The sequence below is a fragment of the Bufo gargarizans genome, chromosome 1 (genome assembly GCF_014858855.1).
Source record: "Bufo gargarizans isolate SCDJY-AF-19 chromosome 1, ASM1485885v1, whole genome shotgun sequence".
NCBI classification, from domain to species: Eukaryota; Metazoa; Chordata; class Amphibia; order Anura; family Bufonidae; genus Bufo; species Bufo gargarizans.
The window spans coordinates 670995094-671014413 of NC_058080.1; the positions used below are offsets into that span (position 1 = coordinate 670995094).

Below are 19320 nucleotides of genomic sequence, written 5' to 3' on the forward strand. Positions count from 1 at the left end.
AGGTCTTTTTCTCAACTCTGTTCATGTTATAACATTTTTGCTGTGAAGAAGAGGCATGTGATCTCTGCTGAGTCAAATTCAGTTTTGAGAACTGCAAAAGTAAACCAAGCATCTGTGATAATATCTTGTAGGCAGAGAAACTGCCCAATAATCTTACAAAAACCTCTGGAAGAGCTTGACATTGTGAATGGATTAATGGAATTTATTTACCAAAAAAATTAAACATATACAGCCTTATTCTACATAATTCTACTAATCTTTATTTCATGATGGAATAACCTTTGGATGGTAATATATTTTCCTCAAAAAGCATTTGATAGTTAGAAAATATATATATATATATATATATATATATATATATATATATATATATATATATATCAGATTTAAATAAAATAAAAAATCAGATTATCAACTTGTGGGCTTATAATTATGAGTACTCATTGTATGGGCTCATTTGCGCAGTATATAGAGTGTCGACTGCCCATCCAGAGGATCCTCTGGGGAACAACAGACACCTATTAGAACCAGAAAAGCAAAAAAGACCCAGGGTGTCCCAGGGAGGGGTAAAGGACAGTGCCCGCCCAATGCGACCACAAAGGACACCCTTAAAGGGCAACTCGGCACAAGTTCCCGAGTACAACAGCAGAAACACAAGAAAATGGAGCTCATAGTACCAAAATAAAAATATGTATTTTATTAGAGCATGATTAAAAAAACATAAATGGAAAAAAACTGTAAATGTGATGCCATTAACCGTAATGACCAGGTGTAGTAAGGCACCAAGGTCGTATTGCCAAGAAAGGTGAGCTCTGGTCCTCTTGTTACTCCCAACTAGGACCGTGTGCAGGATTACCCAGGATGGCGCTACCCCAACGTGCGTTTCGGCGTGCCTTGGTCAGGGGGTCAATGCCGAAACACGCGTTGGGGTAGCGCCATCCTGGGTAATCCAGCACACGGTCCTAGTTAGGTGAGCTCTGGTCCTCTTGTTACTCCCTTCTTGGCAATACGACCTTGGTGACTTACTACACCTGGTCATTATGGTAGGTCTGTTGTTTACCCTTTACCTTTATTTGTTTAACATACCATTTTTTACTGCCATGTGGGGGTGCCCAAGCTGACCACCGTCTCACCTATATACATTAGTTTCATTGTCCTTTCTCATAGGTTGGGCACTGTACCCAGTATTTCCCTATGATCATTAGATATACTGTATTTTGACCTGTGGCGCTTTTTCTTTTCTGTCCTCTGCTCCTACTTTATCCTGTTAATGGCATCACATTTACAGTTTTTTTCATTAATGTCATTTTAATCATGCTCTAATAAAATCCAAATTTTTATTTTGGTACTATGAGCTCCATTTTCTTGTGTTTCACCTATTAGAACCAGCCTACATAGGTCCAGCAGGAGACAACCACATCAGAAACTTGAAGTCAGTCATTGCCTCTTAGTCTGTTTCTCATGGGTTTACTTGTCCAGCAGGACAATTATTAAGATGCAGGAAGTTATATGCATACAATAGAATTATAAGTGTGGCTACACATGTTCTGTATGTGCACTGGTAGGTCCACGTTGCCTAGCCCAGGAAGGGCTAACCTCCAACACTGTTGTGAATCTACGACTCCCAGCAGTTCCATTCATCTATATGGAGTTCTGAAAACAGCCAAGAAAGTATGCATCTTGGGAGTTGTAGTTTTACCACACCTGGAGTGCCGGAGGTTAGCCATCTCCTTCATGTATGAATCCAAATGTTTGGTCTAGACCAGGCATCCTCAAACTGCGACCCTCCAGCTGTTGCAAAACTACAACTCCCAGCATGCCCGAACAGCCTACAGGTATCAGCCTACAGCAGGGCATTGTGGGAGTTGCAGTTTTACAACAGCTGGAGGGCCGCAGTTTGAGGATGCCTGGTGTAGACGATTGGCTTTCCCTTACCTTAAAGGGGTTTTCCCCATCTCAACATTTGTGGCATACTGCTAGTATATGCCACAAATGTCAGGCAGGTGTGGGTCCTAACCCTGGGACCTGCGTCTGTCTCTAAAATGTGGCCTCCGAAGTGAAGGGAGATCAGCCCTGAGCATGAGCAGCCACCCTTTATTCCACGCTATGGGAGCACCAAAACTAGCCAACCATTGGTTCGGTTACTTCCAGCAGTCCCATAGCATTGAATGGAAACTTGGCCATGCATGCACGGTGCGCTCTTTATCAGGCCCCAGTCTAGAGATAGGAGCAGGACCCAGAGGCAGGACCCACACCTGTCTGACATTTGTGACAATCCTAGCAATATGCCACACATTTTGAGATAGGAATGCCACTTTAAGTGTTTTTTTTTTTTTAGCAGAAAAAGGGAGATTTTTAGTTTAGACTCCTGTTTATTGGCAGGAGCCAAGAACCACTTCAAGCTGGAGGGTGGCTGTCATCTGCTGAAATAAGTGGATGTCCATTAATTTCAATTAAATTAGTTTTCCCATAAAAGATATGCATTACCTATCCACAGGAACCCCATTGATTATTAGAACCGTCCTCCTGTTACTCCTCATAGGAACCCCACTGATTATTAGAACAGTCCTCCTGTTACTCCTCACAGGAACCCAACTGATTATTAGAACAGTCCTCCTGTTACTCCTCACAGGAACCCCACTGATTATTACAACCGTCCTCCTGTTACTCCTCACAGGAACCCCACTGATTATTAGAACAGTCCTCCTGTTACTCCTCACAGGAACCCAACTGATTATTAGAACAGTCCTCCTGTTACTCCTCACAGGAACCTCCTGATTATTACAACCATCCTCCTGTTACTCCTCACAGGAACCCCACTGATTATTACAACCGTCCTCCTGTTACTCCTCACAGGAACCCCACTGATTATTACAACCGTCCTCCTGTTACTCCTCACAGGAACCTGACTGGAACAGACCCCCATTGCTCTTCAACATACAACCATGGTTACAGTGCACAAGGTCGACTGCCGCTCCATTCAAAGACTATGGAACGGACAGAGACTTTTGTGGGAAAACCCATTTAAGACTGTGCAACTCTACCCATTGGTATTCCAGGAATAGCCGATAACCAGTAATTACTGGTGGCCCCATAACATAATAACTGATGATCCAAAAGTATACCATTGCACTAACTGGCAGGAGCCAGAGACTGATGTAAGTGCCGACAATAGGTATACTATGTAATATGTTGGTGGTATCGAGGCAATGGGCCGTGTTCACACAGTGGGAAACTGTGCTACAGATTTGGAGTGTGAATGCTGTGAGAAGAGCAATGATTAACCCCATAGTAGGCTCATGTCCCTGCTTGATGCAGTTTTGAAAATCGGTGTGTAAAAAAATAAAAATCTGCGAGCGTCAACGGCAGCGTGGATTCCCATTGAAGAGCAATAGAAGGCAGAATAGACACATTATGGTGCAAAGTCTGTGGTGTGGACATGCCCCGACAGCGAGATGATTGCTGCGGTATAATGGGGTTCTATGGCGTTAAATGCTACGTGTGGGTGTAGGGTAAAATAAATCGGCTTGAAATGGATTAACCTGACTCCAGGCAGAAGAAGGTCGATTTTTGAACAAAACCCTTACCTAGAGAGGCTGCTGAATGTTCCTGCGGATCTAGACTGCCGTGTACTGGATTCCTATCAGACGGTTTTTACTTAATTGGATCGATATGTTTGGCTCCACTAGCTGCCAAAGACAGCCGAAAACTATTAACCGTTTCACAATCACGTTCCCCCACAAGTGCCTGACAACTAGATCCTGTGTACTGAAGAGCACCCGCCACCTCTCCTGTCAGGTCTGTTTTAGTATTCCCCTGTAATAACAATTCTGGAGCATCTATGCTTAGAATTCTGCACTGTGCCACTCCTTTATTATTCCTCCCAGAAATATGTGAATATATTGACCCCTGGGTGTTACTATTGCACTTGTCAAAGGAGAACGCCAATTGCAAATATATCAGGCAGTGGCTACTTTCACACCTGCGTTTAGGTGCGGATCCGTCTATCTGCACAGACTGATCCGCACCGATAATGCGAACGCTTGTATCTGTTCAGAACGGATCCGTTTGCATTATTATTTTTTTTTAAAGTGTAAGTCAAAACGGATCCGTCCTGACTTACATTAGAAGTCAATGGGGGATGGATCCGTTTTCAATTGCACCATATTGTGTCAGTAAAAACAGATCCGTCCCCATTGACTTATGTAGGTCAGGACGGATCAGTTTGGCTCCGCATCGTCAGGTAGACACGGAGAAATTGGAACGGAGACCAAACTGATGCATTCTGAACGGATCCTTATCCATTCAGAATGCATTGGGGCTGAACTGATCCATTTTGGGCCACTTGTGAGAGCCTTGAAACGGATCTCACAAGCGGACCCAGAAACGCCAGTGTGAAAGTAGCCTAAGGCCTCATGTACACAACTACATGTATTTTGCAGTCCGCAAACTGCAGATCCACAAAATACCGATACCGTTGTATACGCATTCTTTGCGGTCCATTTTGACTTCAATGGGTCTGTGGTCGACATTTTGCAGCCAAGTATAGGACATGTTCTATCATTTTGCGGAACAGGCATAAAGATGCAGAAAGCAGCCAGACTGTCCATTGTTTTCTGCATCTGTATGTCCGTTCCGCAAAAAGAAAGAATATGTCCACAAAATGTGGACAACAGACCCATTTGTATTAATGGGTCCGCAAAAATAGGGTGGACATGGTCACGTGCATGGGGCCTTATGGACACATCCCAGCTCGTAACACCCAGTTGGCAATATCTTCCTAAATTTCTAGGAGGAGTAACAGAAGAGCATACAGTTCACACGATCCGGATTTATTATTTTATGTGGAATACAATTATTCACTAAAACAGACAAGTCAAGAGTACTGACTGATCCTCTTGAGTTAGTGACAGGTTTCAACACCTAAATTACAGCAAAATGTATTTTTCACATGGATTCCATATCAATGTGTGAGAATGAAACCCTATGTGAGCATGTGCATAAAATCGGAGGTATACAAAAGGTATAACAATGGCCATATCAGATCTATTATTAAAGGGGTATTATCATCTTAATGATCACTGTTAAATCTGTTAATGATTTAACAGTGATCATTTTTCTAAATATATTTCATTAACAAATCCCCACCCCTTAGAAAAAAATAAACCTATACTTACCTGACTGTTGTCTTCCGTCTCCCCTGGTTACTGCCACCGCTCTTCTCAGGAATCGCGGTTGCCGCGCGTGCGCAGACATCTTCTTTTCTTCTCCCGGCCAGGAAGAAGTCACCAGGGCGCATGCACGGACTCTGCGTGCGCGTTCAGTACAGCGCGCGGCCGGGCGAAGACATCAATGAAGATGGAGCCCGCCCCCTGTCGAGTGCCGAAACCAGGAAGTGGACGGCGTGCCGGGACCAGGTAAGTATGAAACGCCATGTTGAGAAAACCCCTTTAAGTGTTCTTGCATGGCAAGGCCACTTACTGTTATCTCACATATATATTCTTATTATTATAGCCCAGTTTACCACCCTAACTCCTCCCACAGTTTTTACACTACATAGACAGTAATATACCGAAACGTGCGGATTGTTCCCGATTGGTGTGCTATTACTTTGTGGAACGTTTCGCCGAATGGTTCACGAAATATCTGCGTTTTTGTGGCGAAATTGGTCCCATAGGAATGAATGGCGGAATGTTCAAAACTAGAGTGTGAGCTGAAAAATCAGGACATGATTTCTAAGCTGCCACCACTCCCTCATTTTCCTGCCCACCTACACAAATCTTATATCAAAACGTTCAGCTATCCCTGCTGCCACTAAAAAGGTCCACGGCTAAGCCATTGTCCTGATCGTTTTCACGATATGACCATTTGTTTGCAACTCACGCCGCCCATTGACATTCATTGAAACTCCACTCTAGCCACCTCAAATTTGATGGGCAATATCTAAACTGCGACTGTGCCTTCATTTTTAATATTTCAGAGACATACTATGCATCAAAATGTAGGCCTGGGTCTTGTGATTCTCACAATATAAAGCTCTTCGCTACAACCGTTTGAAGATGGCAACCGCCAGTAAAGTGAGCAAGTTGGAGCAGTTTGTTTTTATCCGCTCTTCTCTGCCCTTGCTGTAGATTGAGTTGCCATAGGAACCCAGGTGTGTGAGCAGCCAACAGAGTGACAAAAGCTAGAGTGTGAGCTGAAAAATCAGGACATGATTTCTAAACTGCCACCACTCCCTCATTTTTAAGCCCACCTACACAAAACGGCTGCTAATGTTTTTTATAAATGTATGTTTTAATGTAACTGAGAAGCACTTTGGGCAACAACATTTCAATTAAATGTGCTATGTAAATAAATAAAAGTTGAAATGCATTTCTCACTCTATCAAGCACTTTTTAAATTTGATCAATCAATTGGTTAGTGTAATGTTTACTATCTTTACTCACTCCAAACAGTTACTCTGCCCAGTCCAACCTTTCTACAGTTACTCCAGCCACTCCAACCACACAACAGTTACTTAAGCCACTCCACCCAGTTACTCCACCCACTCCAGTTGTGGACTACTGGTGGAGGCAAGAACACTTCACACAATTTCCCCAGAAATTGTAGCTTTTCTAGTTACATTAGCTATCCACACAACACATGCCTGTTATACAGCCAAAGGCATGACGTTTTCTGTAACAGAAAGGACTAGTTAAAGGGGTTGTACAGGATTTTACTATTGATGGCTTATGCTTTAGGATAGGCCATTACTATGTCATTGGCAGGGGTCTGCATCCCCTGATCATCTGCTCTGCAGAAGCTCCAGCACCAGAAGTACACAGCTCTATCCATCATACACTTCAATGGGAACAGTGCTGCTGTCGTCCACTACACAATGGACAGAGCTGTGTTATGACACTAAAGATAATGCAGAGCAGCCGATTGAGGGGGGTGAGTGTGCTAGACCCCTGCTGACAAGGGTAGATATCAGAAGTAAAATCCTGGTCAAACCTTTTAAAGGGGTTATACCATGACTAATGTAAAAAAAAAAAATCATACATAAATCTAGTACATGACAATACCTTTCTAACAAAGCTAGAACCAGCCCTGTACCTCACATGGATCCAGAGATCTCCCCATTCATTGCTCTGCTAGATTTATTCCAAGCTGTCAGCTAAAGGGGCGTGTCCTTTTTCAGGGGCGTGTCCTTTCTGCTGCAGCTGTTGGCAGTTGAGGGATGGAACTGAGCATGTGCTTCCATCCCAGTGAGCAGGACAGAGAAATTAGAAAAAGAACAAACAGCGGGTGGCGCTGTACAGATAGATTTCAGTGAATAACTCAGTAGCCGTAATACATTTCTAATTACATGCAATTACAGAAGTATTCGGATCCAGGTGCTGGATTGAAAACTGTAGAATATTTTTCATGGGACAACCCCTTTAAGGAATTACCTGACACTCTGATAATTTTTTCCTAAGAGGGGGAACATTACGTGAGTTATTTGGCGGTTGAGGCTCACATTATGAGAAGTTGGAAAGGATCAGAGATGCCAGGCATATATTTCGCCTCCACACTTATGTCCTATGGGTACTGTCCTCACTCCAGACGTATTTTAACCAAGAAGAAAATTCTTCAGACTGTTAACTATATCCAAAAAAATAAGAGGATGTGATCTGGCTCTCCCACAGAACTTTCCAAAAAGTACAAGAAAAGTCTTTTCTTGCTCAAAAATGTGGTGAGATATTCAGGACTCTGGAGGATCAGAAATAATAGCAGCCTTTCAGGGAATAGCATGCTAACTTCACACCGAGTTCAGTACGGTAGATAGGCCAGCATGCTAGTTTGGCGACAATACGGCATTATACTACTCCAGACAAATAGAAGCCAGCGCTATATACTGCATGCATGGCTCCATGTCTACATCCATATTATGCTACTGAAGTAGCCTCAACTCCCACACATCCAGCTGCACAATGATAAATGCCAAGATGAGACACGCCATTAGATTTCTGCCATCTGGCTGTACTGTGCGTGTAAATAACCCACTGTGTGCCGGACAGACGGGCAATTAGGGAGGACGGGTCAGAGATCACGTCCGGGGGAGACATCCTAAATGTCTGGGCTACTGTACACTCACTGGAACAAAGCCAAATATCAGGGGGACGAGATTAGCAAGCCGTAAAATGTATATTATAGAGATCCCGGCCGTCCTCTGCTTCTGCTTGCCAAGAAAATCCTTCCATTTTTGGGAAGGTTATTGTAATATGGAATAAATACATAAATAATAGGAAGTATTGGTAGCAATGCAAATACCAATCAGAACAAAGATGCCAACTACTGATAAGGGTCATGGTTAAACCCACCTAAAGGATCATAACTGGCATTAGTGCATAACACGGAGCGTTTTTCTGTCCAGCGGTTTCAGTTTATGGACACTGGACCAGTGCACGTAAATGTTGTGTCTGACACCAGCATAAAACTGATGTAAGAAAAAAAAAAAAGTGCATTTCCATTGAGGGGGAACAGTTTTAAAATTTGTGATTGCCAATTGTGAGACAAAATGGTAAACGAGTGACCTCTAGTGGCGATTAACGCACACAACACGTCTTTACATCTAAGCCTCTGTATAAGGGCTCATTCAGACGGCCGTAGGTTTTGTTCTGCATTTTTGAGGAACGGATGCGGACCCAGTCATTTCAATGGGGCTGCAAAAGTTGTGGACAGCACACCATGTGCTGTCCGCATCCGTTGTTCTGTTCCACGGCCCCTCAAAAAATATAGAGCATGTCCTATTTTTATCCGCAATTGCGGACAAGAAAAAACTGAATTAAAAATTGTAATCACCCCCTTTCCCAATTTTACAAATAAAAAATATGAACATCATTGTTATGGACGCATCTGAAAATGCTCAAACTAATAAAATATAAATATAATTATCTTTTAATTAATTCATTATACGGTGTGATGACATTTTCACTGCCTGGTTCTCTCCAAGTGCAGAGGGTGCACCAGTTGCAGAGAGAGCAGAGCCTCTAGGTGTAACGGCAATGCCCCCGTTGCTCCTAGAGGCTCATTTGCATATATTAAAACATCATTTTTCTCAGCAATGTGGGCACATACTAACATGGGACCAACACAGATGCCTTCAGCTGCCAAGCGCACATGTAACAGGTCAGCCAGTTTCACAGGTACAAATCTGCTGACAGATGCCCTTTAAACTGTTGGCTGTGTTCTCGGTGGCTTTGGCCAACTGTACACTAATGTGTTTGGGGACCTTTAAAAGGAAAAAAACCTAATGAAATAATAAATAAAAAAAATGGGGGATGCCTTCTTTACCTCTCTAATTCGGCCAAAAACAACAGTGAGTATTTCTAGGTAGGGAATAGCATTAGGCTAGTTTATATTAGCACTAAAATGTTCCAGCAGCAGAAGAGTCTGCCGGGGGTTCATCACATCCGGCATAACCGGAAACTGCCGCAGCACCGCCAGGTCCCCATTGACTAAAACAGGACCCAGGGGCATCGGACCTGTTTTCTTGCATCAATGCCGAGATTTCAAGCAGCAGTTTTTGTGTGGCCGAATCCTGGCACTGATGCCGGAAACAGGCCGGATCTCCTCCGGGTCAGATTATAGTTAATGGGCTCCAGCAGGCAAAGCAGGGTTGCCAACCGGAATTTTTTTTCCTTCAGCTGTAAAATGATGAGAATTACCACTAAAATAATCACTAGCCTTAAAAAAAAAAAGAAAATTCAATTTTTTTTTTTTTTATCATGGACAATATTTTTTCACTAACAGAAGAAATGTCTGGACGGTTGACAACCCTGAGGGAAAGGTAGTATCCGGCCGTGGCGGTGAACTCCGGCAGGCTGTTCCTGTGTGAAACTAGCCTTAGAAAATATTGCTATAGATAGATGTACACCCGGATAACACGGGTATATACGCTAGTAGATAATAAGGTAGATTTACTGTCTTTTCTGCCCATAGCGACTAATCACATCTCAGCTTGTATGATACCATAGCATTATAAGCTGATATCTAACTGGTTATTATGGGCAACAAAGAGTTTTTTCTTTAAGGGGATGTTCACATGATGGATTTTGACGGAGATTCTGTCACTCATGCAGATGCAGATGCAGTTTCTAGCGTCGACTGTGTAAAGAAAAGACATGTCCTTTCCTGGAGCAGTCGTGACCACAAACTGCAGCCTCTCATGGAAAACAATAGGAGGGGGATTCTGCGCAGGCTGTGATCATCCCCTTAAAAGGTTTTGATAAATGAGACTTTAATAAATGAAACTCTTCATATTTACCTGTAGAGAATATGAAAACGGTGTTGTCCCAAAGTCCATATTGCTTTAACGCATCAGTGACATTTCCTACCGCTTCATCCAGGACGGACACCATCCCTGCATAATGGCGCCTGTTCTGGTCATGGATGAAACTGTACGGCTCTAAATATTCCTGTGGAACCTGAAGAGGCGCGTGAACTGCTTGATACGGCAGGTAAAGGAACAGAGGCTGCAAGAGAAGGAGGACATCGCTCAGAAAGATCATTAGAGAAAGTTTATTCTTCATCTTACAGTGAATGTCCGCTTCTTTAATTTAACCCCTTAAAGGCTATGTACACCTTTGGCGGCAATATTTTTAAAATTATATCATTGTACTTATTTTGAGCTAAAAAAAACAGCTCAATATTTTTAATAAAGACTAATTGAAAAAATTATTTTTAGCCCAAAAATTTGTAAAAAGCAATTGATTCCCATCCAATCATATTGAACTTTTCATTTTCCAACTGAGCTTTTTTTTTAAGTTTCTACTTTTAAGGCTACTTTCACACTTGCGTTCGGAGCGGATCCGTCTGGTATTTGTACAGACGGAACCGCTCCTATAATACAAACCATGGTATCCGTTCAGAACGGATCCGTCTGCATTATATTTCACTAAAAAGGTCTAAGTACAATTTGTAATCACACGGATCAGTCCAGACTTTACATTGAAAGTCAATGGGGGGCGGATCCGTTTGAAAAATCCACCATATTGTGTCACCTTCAAACGGATCCACCCCCATTGACTTCCATTGTAACTCTGGACGGATCCGTTTGCCTCCGCACGGCCAGGCGGACACCCGAACGCTGCAAGCAGTGTTCGGGTGTCTGCCTGCTGAGCGCAGCGGAGGACAAACGGTGCCAGACTGATGCATTCTGAGCGGATCCGCATCCACTCAGAATGCATTAGGGCTGGACGGATTCGTTCAGGGCCGCTTGTGAGAGCCTTCAAACGGAACTCAGAAGCGGAGCCCCGAACGCTAGTGTGAAAGTAGCCTAAGACAGTCATAGCTCACAAAACTGTTACCAGATAACATTTACCGTAGGTATCATTGTTCTGTTTATTTTTTAGGGATGTTAGAAGGTTTATAAGTTTAAAAGAAATTTTTCACATTTTCAAGAATATTTGATATTTTTCAAACCGATTATTGGGAAATGGAGGTGAAATAAATTTTTTTTTTTCCAGATTTCCAATTTTAACCCATTCTTTAAAAAAAAAAAAGTGGCTATTAAAAGGAGAATAAAACTCAATATTTAATACCATAATTCAACAGTTTTTAGAAATATCCCATATGTGGTCGTAGTGTGGTACTTCACTCAAATACTGGCCTCAGAAGGTTTTTCAGGTTTAAAGAGGTTTTCAGGTGCCAAAACTTAAGAAACACCCCCCCAAAAGATGTCATTTTGGAAACTACAACCCTCAAAGATATCAAGAGGAATACTGAGCATTTTTACTCCACCAGTTTCAAAGAATTTATTACAATTGGGCCATGAAAATGAAAAAAATATATATTTTTTTAAATAATATATGGTTTTATTTTCACAAGGATTAACAGGAGAAAAAATAAAATAAAAATCACCCCAAATTTGTTATACAATTTCTCCCAAGTAAAGCAATATCCTATATGTAGTCATAAACAGCTGTCTGGGCACACGACAGGGCTCAGAAGGGAAGGTGCACCATTTGACTTTTTGGAGCATGGTATTTGCTGAAGAGTCATAACTCTTTTTTGCAGATTCAGCTGTCTGCGAACCTAGTTCTAAGGGCTCATGCACACGACAGTATGGCTTTTTCAGTGTTTTGCGGTCCGTTGTTCCGTTTTTTGTTTCCGTTGTGCTTCCGTTTCGCTTTTCCGTTCAGTTTTTCCGTATGCCATATACATAGAAAAAGTTGGGCTGGGCATAACATTTTCAATAGATGGTTCAGCAAAAACGGAACAGATACGGAAGACATACGGAAGCATTTCCATATGTGTTCCGTTTTTTTTTTGCGGACCCATTGACTTGAATGGAGCCAAGCACCGTGATTTGCGGACAAGAATAGGACATGTACTATCTTTTCACGGTACGGAAATACTGAAACGGAATGCACATGGAGACACTTTGGTTCAGTATATGTACCGCATACTGAACAAAAAAAACGGCCAGTATACTGAACGCAAAATACTGTCGTGTGCCCTAATGCTGGAACTACACAGCTTCATCCATTATTTAGTGGATGGAGCTAGTTACTAAAGTGCTGTCCCCATTCCCTACAATGGGTGCAGCACCTATGGTGTTAAAAGGGTGAGATTCACATCTTGCCCTGTGATATCTGTTTTCCTGCACCTTCGTGGTCACATGACATTTTCCACTGTGTTGGTTCCCTATGCCAAAGGCATCACATTTACATCTGAGGCATGCCAAGGCCTGTAACCTAGTGACCCCTTTCCTGGATCCTGCCCTGTAGACGTGATGTCAGCAATGATGCTGTGCCTTAGGCTACATGCACAAGACCGTATGTGTTTTGCGGTCTGCAAATTGCGGATCCGCAAAAAAAAACGGATGACGTTCCGTATCGCATCCGTTTTTTTGTGGATCCATTGTAATAATGCCTATCCTTGTCCGCAAACTAGAAAAAAATAGGACATGCACTAAATAACTAAATCAAAACCGTAAAAGCTTTTGTAACATCCTTAGTATGAAATATCGCAAAACAGTATTTGTCATCCCTATAATCATAATAAGCTGTACAATATAGTGAATAGGGTTGTTGCGGGTATCGAAATATCGATACCCAATCAATACTTTGATACCGGGATTTGAAATTTATCGATACTAGGCATGCGCTACTGCGCAGCCTAGCATCAGAGAACATGGAGCGCGCTGCTGTCAGCGCGCACGGTGTTCTCCTCAGCAGCACAGGGGAGAAGGCGTATCTCCCTCCCCCTGTGCCGCTGCTGCCAATAAGAAGAGAGAGGGGCGGAGGGGCAGGCGCACTGCGCCACCAATGAAAGTTAACGTTTTATACAAATACAGGTGCTGGTAGCAGAATCACATAGCCGCGATCAGCGGCAGTTAACCCCTGAGGTGCGGCACCTAAGAGTTAACTGCTGCTGATCGCAGCTCCCTGCTATGCGATTCTGCTGCTGGCACCCGCCTCCTGTATTAAAGGTTAAAGGGAATCTGTCATCAACCTCATGCTGACCTCACTGAGGGCAGCATAAAATAGTGACAGAAATGCTGATGTCAGCGGTGTATCACTCATGAATGAAAAGAAAGTGGTTGCTGAGAACCAGCATCATAACCATTTTAGCCCGGGCCTTGAAAAAAAAGTCTCAGCCACCTGAGAAGAGTCCTGGTTATTCCTAATCTCCTTCTCTCCTGTCCATCTGCTGATGACTGGCAGTTCTCTCCTAGAGAGAAAGAGAAAACTAGGTAGAAGCCGGTCAGTCATCAGCAGGTGGCAGGAGAGCAGGACTTCATGAATAACCAGGACTCTTCTCAGGTGGCCGGGACTCTTCTCCAGGCCCAGTCTGCAAGGATTGTGATGTTGGTTCTCGGCAACCACTTATTTTTAACCTTTAAATGACAGATCGCTGAAATCCACTCACCTGTCTCTACTTTATGCTGCCGTTAGTATGGGCAGCTTAAAGTTTATGACAGGTTCTCTTTAATCATCATTGGTGGTGCAGTGCAGCCGCCCCCCCCAGTATTAAAAACATTGGTGGCGCAGTGCACCCCCCCTATTAAAATCATTGGTGGCGCAGTGTGCCCCCCCCTCAACCCCCCATTAAAATCATTGGTGGCATTGGCCACAGGTTCCCCTCCCCACCTCCTCATTGGTGGCAGCTTCTGATCGGAGCCCCAGCAGTGTAATCCTGGGGCTCCTATCGGTTACCAGGACGTTACTGAAGCCCTGGCTGCCATGGTAAACTCCTTGCTGCTGTGTGTACTATGCACATAGCAGCAGGGAGAGTGTGAGATCCTATTCATCTAATAGAGCTCGATCAGGGTGAATAGGACAAGGATGAAAAGTAAAAAAATAAAAATAATAATATTAAGTATAAATCACCCCCTTTCCCAATTTCACATATTAAATATATACACAATAAATAAATAAACATAACACCACTTCCAAAAAGTCCAAACTATTAAAATATTTTTTTTTAAATGTCCTATGCGGTGAACACCGGAACAGAAAAATAAATAAATAAATAAAAACTGTGCGATTCGCAATTTTTTTTTTTATGCGAAATGCACGCGGCTTTTTGGGCGTTTTATTTTTTCCGCGTGGTATCGCAACACTTTTTTATAGTATCGAAATCTAATCAAAATTTTGGTATCGCAACAACCCTAATAGTGAACTCATTATGGTGCTTAGTAACTGGCACCATTTTCTTCCCCTCTCATTTCAGTAATACACTATTTATTTAGTATTATACATGTGAAGAAAATTCTGCTTTCCAACAGAGCAGGTGTGTAATGTAATGGTAACTCTTCTGTCTGCCACACAGAAGGCCTGGGGTTCAAATCCTGATGAAGACCTGTTAAATCATTTCTTTAGTAAAAGTCTATGTGCTGGAAGAGGGCAGCTCCTCCGATCCATACAGAACACATCTTCATTAGTATTCACTGCACTGAAATGAATACTAATGAGGCTGCCATGCCCTACTTGGATCTGTGATGGAGAAGCAGAGACCCGATTCTACAGATACTCCCCACGATTCTTGTGCTGGGATGTAAACACAGGGAGCGACTCACAGGTCACAATTATGTTGCAGTTGTCAAAGTGCACTCAGAACTTCATAATCTGACTTATATCATCACACAGTAAGGTTTAGGGCTGGTGTTATTTTTATCCGGAGAACCCCTTTAACTTAGCAGCAGCCGCCAATTGCACCCATGTACTCACCGTTTGAGGATTGTGATTAGCTATGAGATCCACAGCTCTTTCGGTAAATAAATGTGTGGAGTACTTCTTCTCATAACCTTTGGCTGCTACTTCACCATCTCGGAAATCAAGAGCGCACACGGTTTTATTCACACCCTTGATTTCATAGCATCTGTCATGGGTATAATAATCCTCGCTGCCCAGAAGATATCCTGAAGTACAAATACAGAAAGTCAGAAGCAGGTAAAATAATGGCGGCATGCATGGACTTCATTCTGGCATAGTAGAAATTGATTAATTCCTTAGGGTCCCTTCATACGTCCGTAATTTGGGTCCGCATTCGTTCTGCAATTTGCAGACTTATTCCGTTTCAATAGGGCTGGAACGGATGCGAATCCGCATTTCCAGGATCCGCATCTGCATCCGTTTTTCCGGGATCCGCAATTCCGTTCCTGAAAAAAACTAGAACATGTCTTATTCTTGTCCGCAATTGCGGACCAGAAAAGGCATTTTCTATTATAGTGTCTGTGATGTGCGGTCTGCAAATAGCGGATCGCACATTGCAGGTGTCCGTGTTTTGCGGATCCGCAAAACACTTACGGACGTGTGAATGGACCCTTATCGATATTCATTAAAATGTCCAGATGATACATCATTGCTGAAGCGTTTGGAAGCGTTACAGTTGCTCCCCATGAGGAGAAATGCAACTGCATTCAAAACGCGTCAGCCTGGTTTCATCTGTAACTCTACATCCTAAAGCTTTCAAGAGATATCAGTGAAGAATCATTGTTTGCAGATGCTGGGCTACTTTGCCTTTTCCTAGGTAAAAGAGCCCACTACAACCATCGGGGCTTTTAAGGAAAGTAGTTTTCTTAAGTTCTGTTGGATGTAAGACTTGCATCAGTCATGCCCCCTAATGGGTACAATCAAGCTTGGCACTAAAAACAAGTTTGCCATTAGAGGTGTTGTTCGGTCTTATTTAAAAAAAAAATCTGCCACTATGTACATGGGCGCACGCAGTGCTTGTGACCACCGATGGGACGTTACACTTCCGGTCTGTTGGAAACCTTAGTCTTATTGCTGGAATGGAGTGGCATTCAATAGGCAAGTGTGTCTTTCTCCTTTTTTAAACACCTTCCTGGCCATAAATACTAGGGGAGGGGATCACTGTATAATTAAAGGAGTATTCCAGTAATGAGGCATTTCATATCTAGTGGATAAGAGCTAACTGCTAGATCAGTGGGGGTCTTACTGCTGAGAATGGGAGGTCTCCTATCTGTATGGAGCAGCAGTCAAGGAAGCACACCACCCCTTAGATCTAACTCTATGGGACTGCTGTTCAGTTATCTCAAGCAGTCCCATACATGGTTACAAGATATAAGTTTGTAATTTCGCACTTCTACATTACAACTGTTCATGAACGCGTTCACGTTCTGAGCCGCTAGGTTCCACGAATGCAACTCGATGGTCAGCAGAAATCCATTCCTGAGGGATCTTTGTGCAAAAGCCTTAAAGGGGTTGTCTAGGACTTTGATATTGATGACCTATCGTCAGGACAGCCCGCACCTCTGCAGATCAGATGTTACCTTCTAGTTCTGGTGCCGAAAGTACAGAGCTCTGTCCATTATGTAGAGGATGGAGCCGGTATCTGCAGCACTGCTACCACTGAATGAACTGCAGTTACAAGCTCTGTCCACTACACTATGGACGGCGCTGTGTAGTTTCAGCATCAGAGCTACAACTAAACAGTTGATTGGCGGGGATGCAGGGTGCCAAACCACCACTGATATGATATTGATAGCATACCCTAGTTGTGTACTGTTGATATTCTGAGTTGCAATAAGACCACATTCGGACGTGGCTGGAAATTTCTTTGTGGATTTTTTTGATGCGGATTCCACAATTAAAAATTTTAAATGTACAGTCTAATAAATGTGAGTGGGGTCTTTTTATCGGTACAGATTTGAAGACATGCTGCAGTTTTTCAAATTATCATCATGACTATAAACACCTCCATTGTGGAAGAGCTCATTAGTATAAGGCCCAGGGAGCGCGGAGCAAAGCCAGCACCACTATACTCACCGCTCCCTCGGCGTTCTGTACTAACGAGCATTGGTGTTGGCTTTACTCGCCGCTCTCTGGTCTTCGTCACCCGTGTCCTGATGGTGTGTGTATAAGAAAGTAAGGTCACTTTAAATTGATTCGGAAGGGAGGAAGAAATTTGCCTGTTCTGCCTACGGCACCAAAATACCTTACCCTTGATAGTCTGGATCAGATACGAATATTAAAATCGGATAGTGGTCATAGACATCTCCTTCTCTTACAAGCCAAACTCAAGTCATTAACAAGCAGCAGCTCACATTCTTGCAAATCTGAAAGGCCACCATGTCACTCTCCATTTCCCCTGCAGCAAAATGATCAGGTGGAGGGAGAGAGACAGAGGAAGAAACTGCAGCTTCATCCCCCTCTTCCCCATCTACCATTTTCTGTATTACTCTGGACACATATGGAGGTTTCAGAATATTTCCGGAGACCCCACAGTAAGAGAAAAGAGAACTACACACTGCTGGAAAATGAAGAATATTACATGTCCCCTGTTCAGAGCAAGGTGTGGGCATATACCCTGGACGAATAGCCATGATATATACAACTGCATACCTCTCATGTGAACTCCCAATGCAGTGCATATTCTGAAGGACTACAGGAAATACAATGTGAATAGAGGCTCTCATTCATAAATTCACATGTATTACTGATTTCATGCCAAGGCTTCCTGCCTGTGAGTGAGACATGGCGTCCTTCCAGCACACGTGCACCCAACATTGTGGAACTTTACTGGGTCCTATTCCTATCAATACCATCTATACAACTGTTGCCTGGCACTTTTAGGCTACATTTACAAGATTTTAGAACACATTGAAGTCAAAGGGGCGATTCACATGGCAGCTTTTTTTAGTGGCCTGCGAATAGCAGCCGTCAAAAAACAGGACATGTTGTCACTGTCAGACGGACCCCATTGAAATCAATGGGACAGTATTTAACAGCTGTTAGACAGGAGTACACCCGTCTAAAGCCGTTAAACATGGGTACACTAGGGGGGGCGCATGCGCGGGTCTCGCGTGGAGGACATGCTTCCGTGAGCTCCGCTCCACTTATCGTTTTCTCCCTAATCTAAGCGCCTTTTACTGGGCTCCAATCAGCCTCAAAACCGATGCAGGGATCCCCGAAGATGACCCGCACTAAAGGGAGATCGAAAATTCCGGGCACCCCGGTCCCGTCGCAAACCTTACCGGAGTTATTCAGACAGACCAGGCAAACTGTCATGGCGGACACTCCATCAGAGCCTGCTAGCCCGACCTCATCTGATGGTGGCGGACCCGCTCCGGACACAGCTGCTCCTAATACAGGTCAGAACGATCTATACAAGAACATCGCAGCCCTGTTTAAAACTGAGCTATCTCAGGCAGTCTCTGAGTTTTCCCGCCAAATCCAAGATCTGGGAAATAGAGTCTCTGACTTGGAGACACGAATGGATGACATGTCCGATGCATTGGACCGTGATAAAGAGGATATTACCTCCCATGACGCTCACCTGATAGAGTTAGAGCTCAAACTTAAAGACCTCGAGAATCGGTCTCGGCGGGGAAACCTGAGGGTCAGGGGCCTTCCTGAATCCTTCACTGATCTACAGGATACCCTCACCACACTGTTTGCGGCCTTGCTACCACATACAGAACTCAATCTCCTGAAAATGGACAGAGTCCACAGGGCTTTGGGGAAGCCTCGCAGTACGGATCTCCCTAGAGATGTCATACTTAAGTTCCATCATCCGGAATCAAGAGATAAAATCCTGGCTGCAGCAAGGGACCTCCCTGAGTTACCTGGTCTTCCAGCTTCGGTCCATCTTTATGCAGACTTGGCTCCTTCTACGCTCCGTAGACGCCGTGAGATGAGACCAGTCACACAGTCCCTGCAGAAAGCTCACATTCGATACAGGTGGGGATTCCCCTTTAACCTATCGTTCCAGCTAAATTCCCGACTTCACACAGTCCATTCACCGGCGGAGGGACTGGAAGTCCTGCAGCGAGCAGGGATCCCCTGCGAACCTCAAGCTCATCGTCCTTCATCCCCGAAACCTCAG

The 19320-nt window shown here is 43.6% G+C and overlaps 1 protein-coding gene across 1 annotated transcript in view; it reads right to left on the reverse strand.

Moving 5' to 3' along the window:
- The window catches only part of LOC122924736 (arylsulfatase B-like), a 199411-nt gene that overhangs the window by 167341 nt on the left and 12750 nt on the right, over nt 1-19320 (reverse strand). The window contains exons 3-4 of the mRNA XM_044276112.1: nt 15201-15391; nt 10292-10499 (exon numbers count right to left, since the gene is read on the reverse strand). Coding sequence (XP_044132047.1) covers nt 10292-10499; nt 15201-15391 — 399 coding nt within the window. The remainder of the gene's footprint in view (nt 1-10291; nt 10500-15200; nt 15392-19320) is intronic.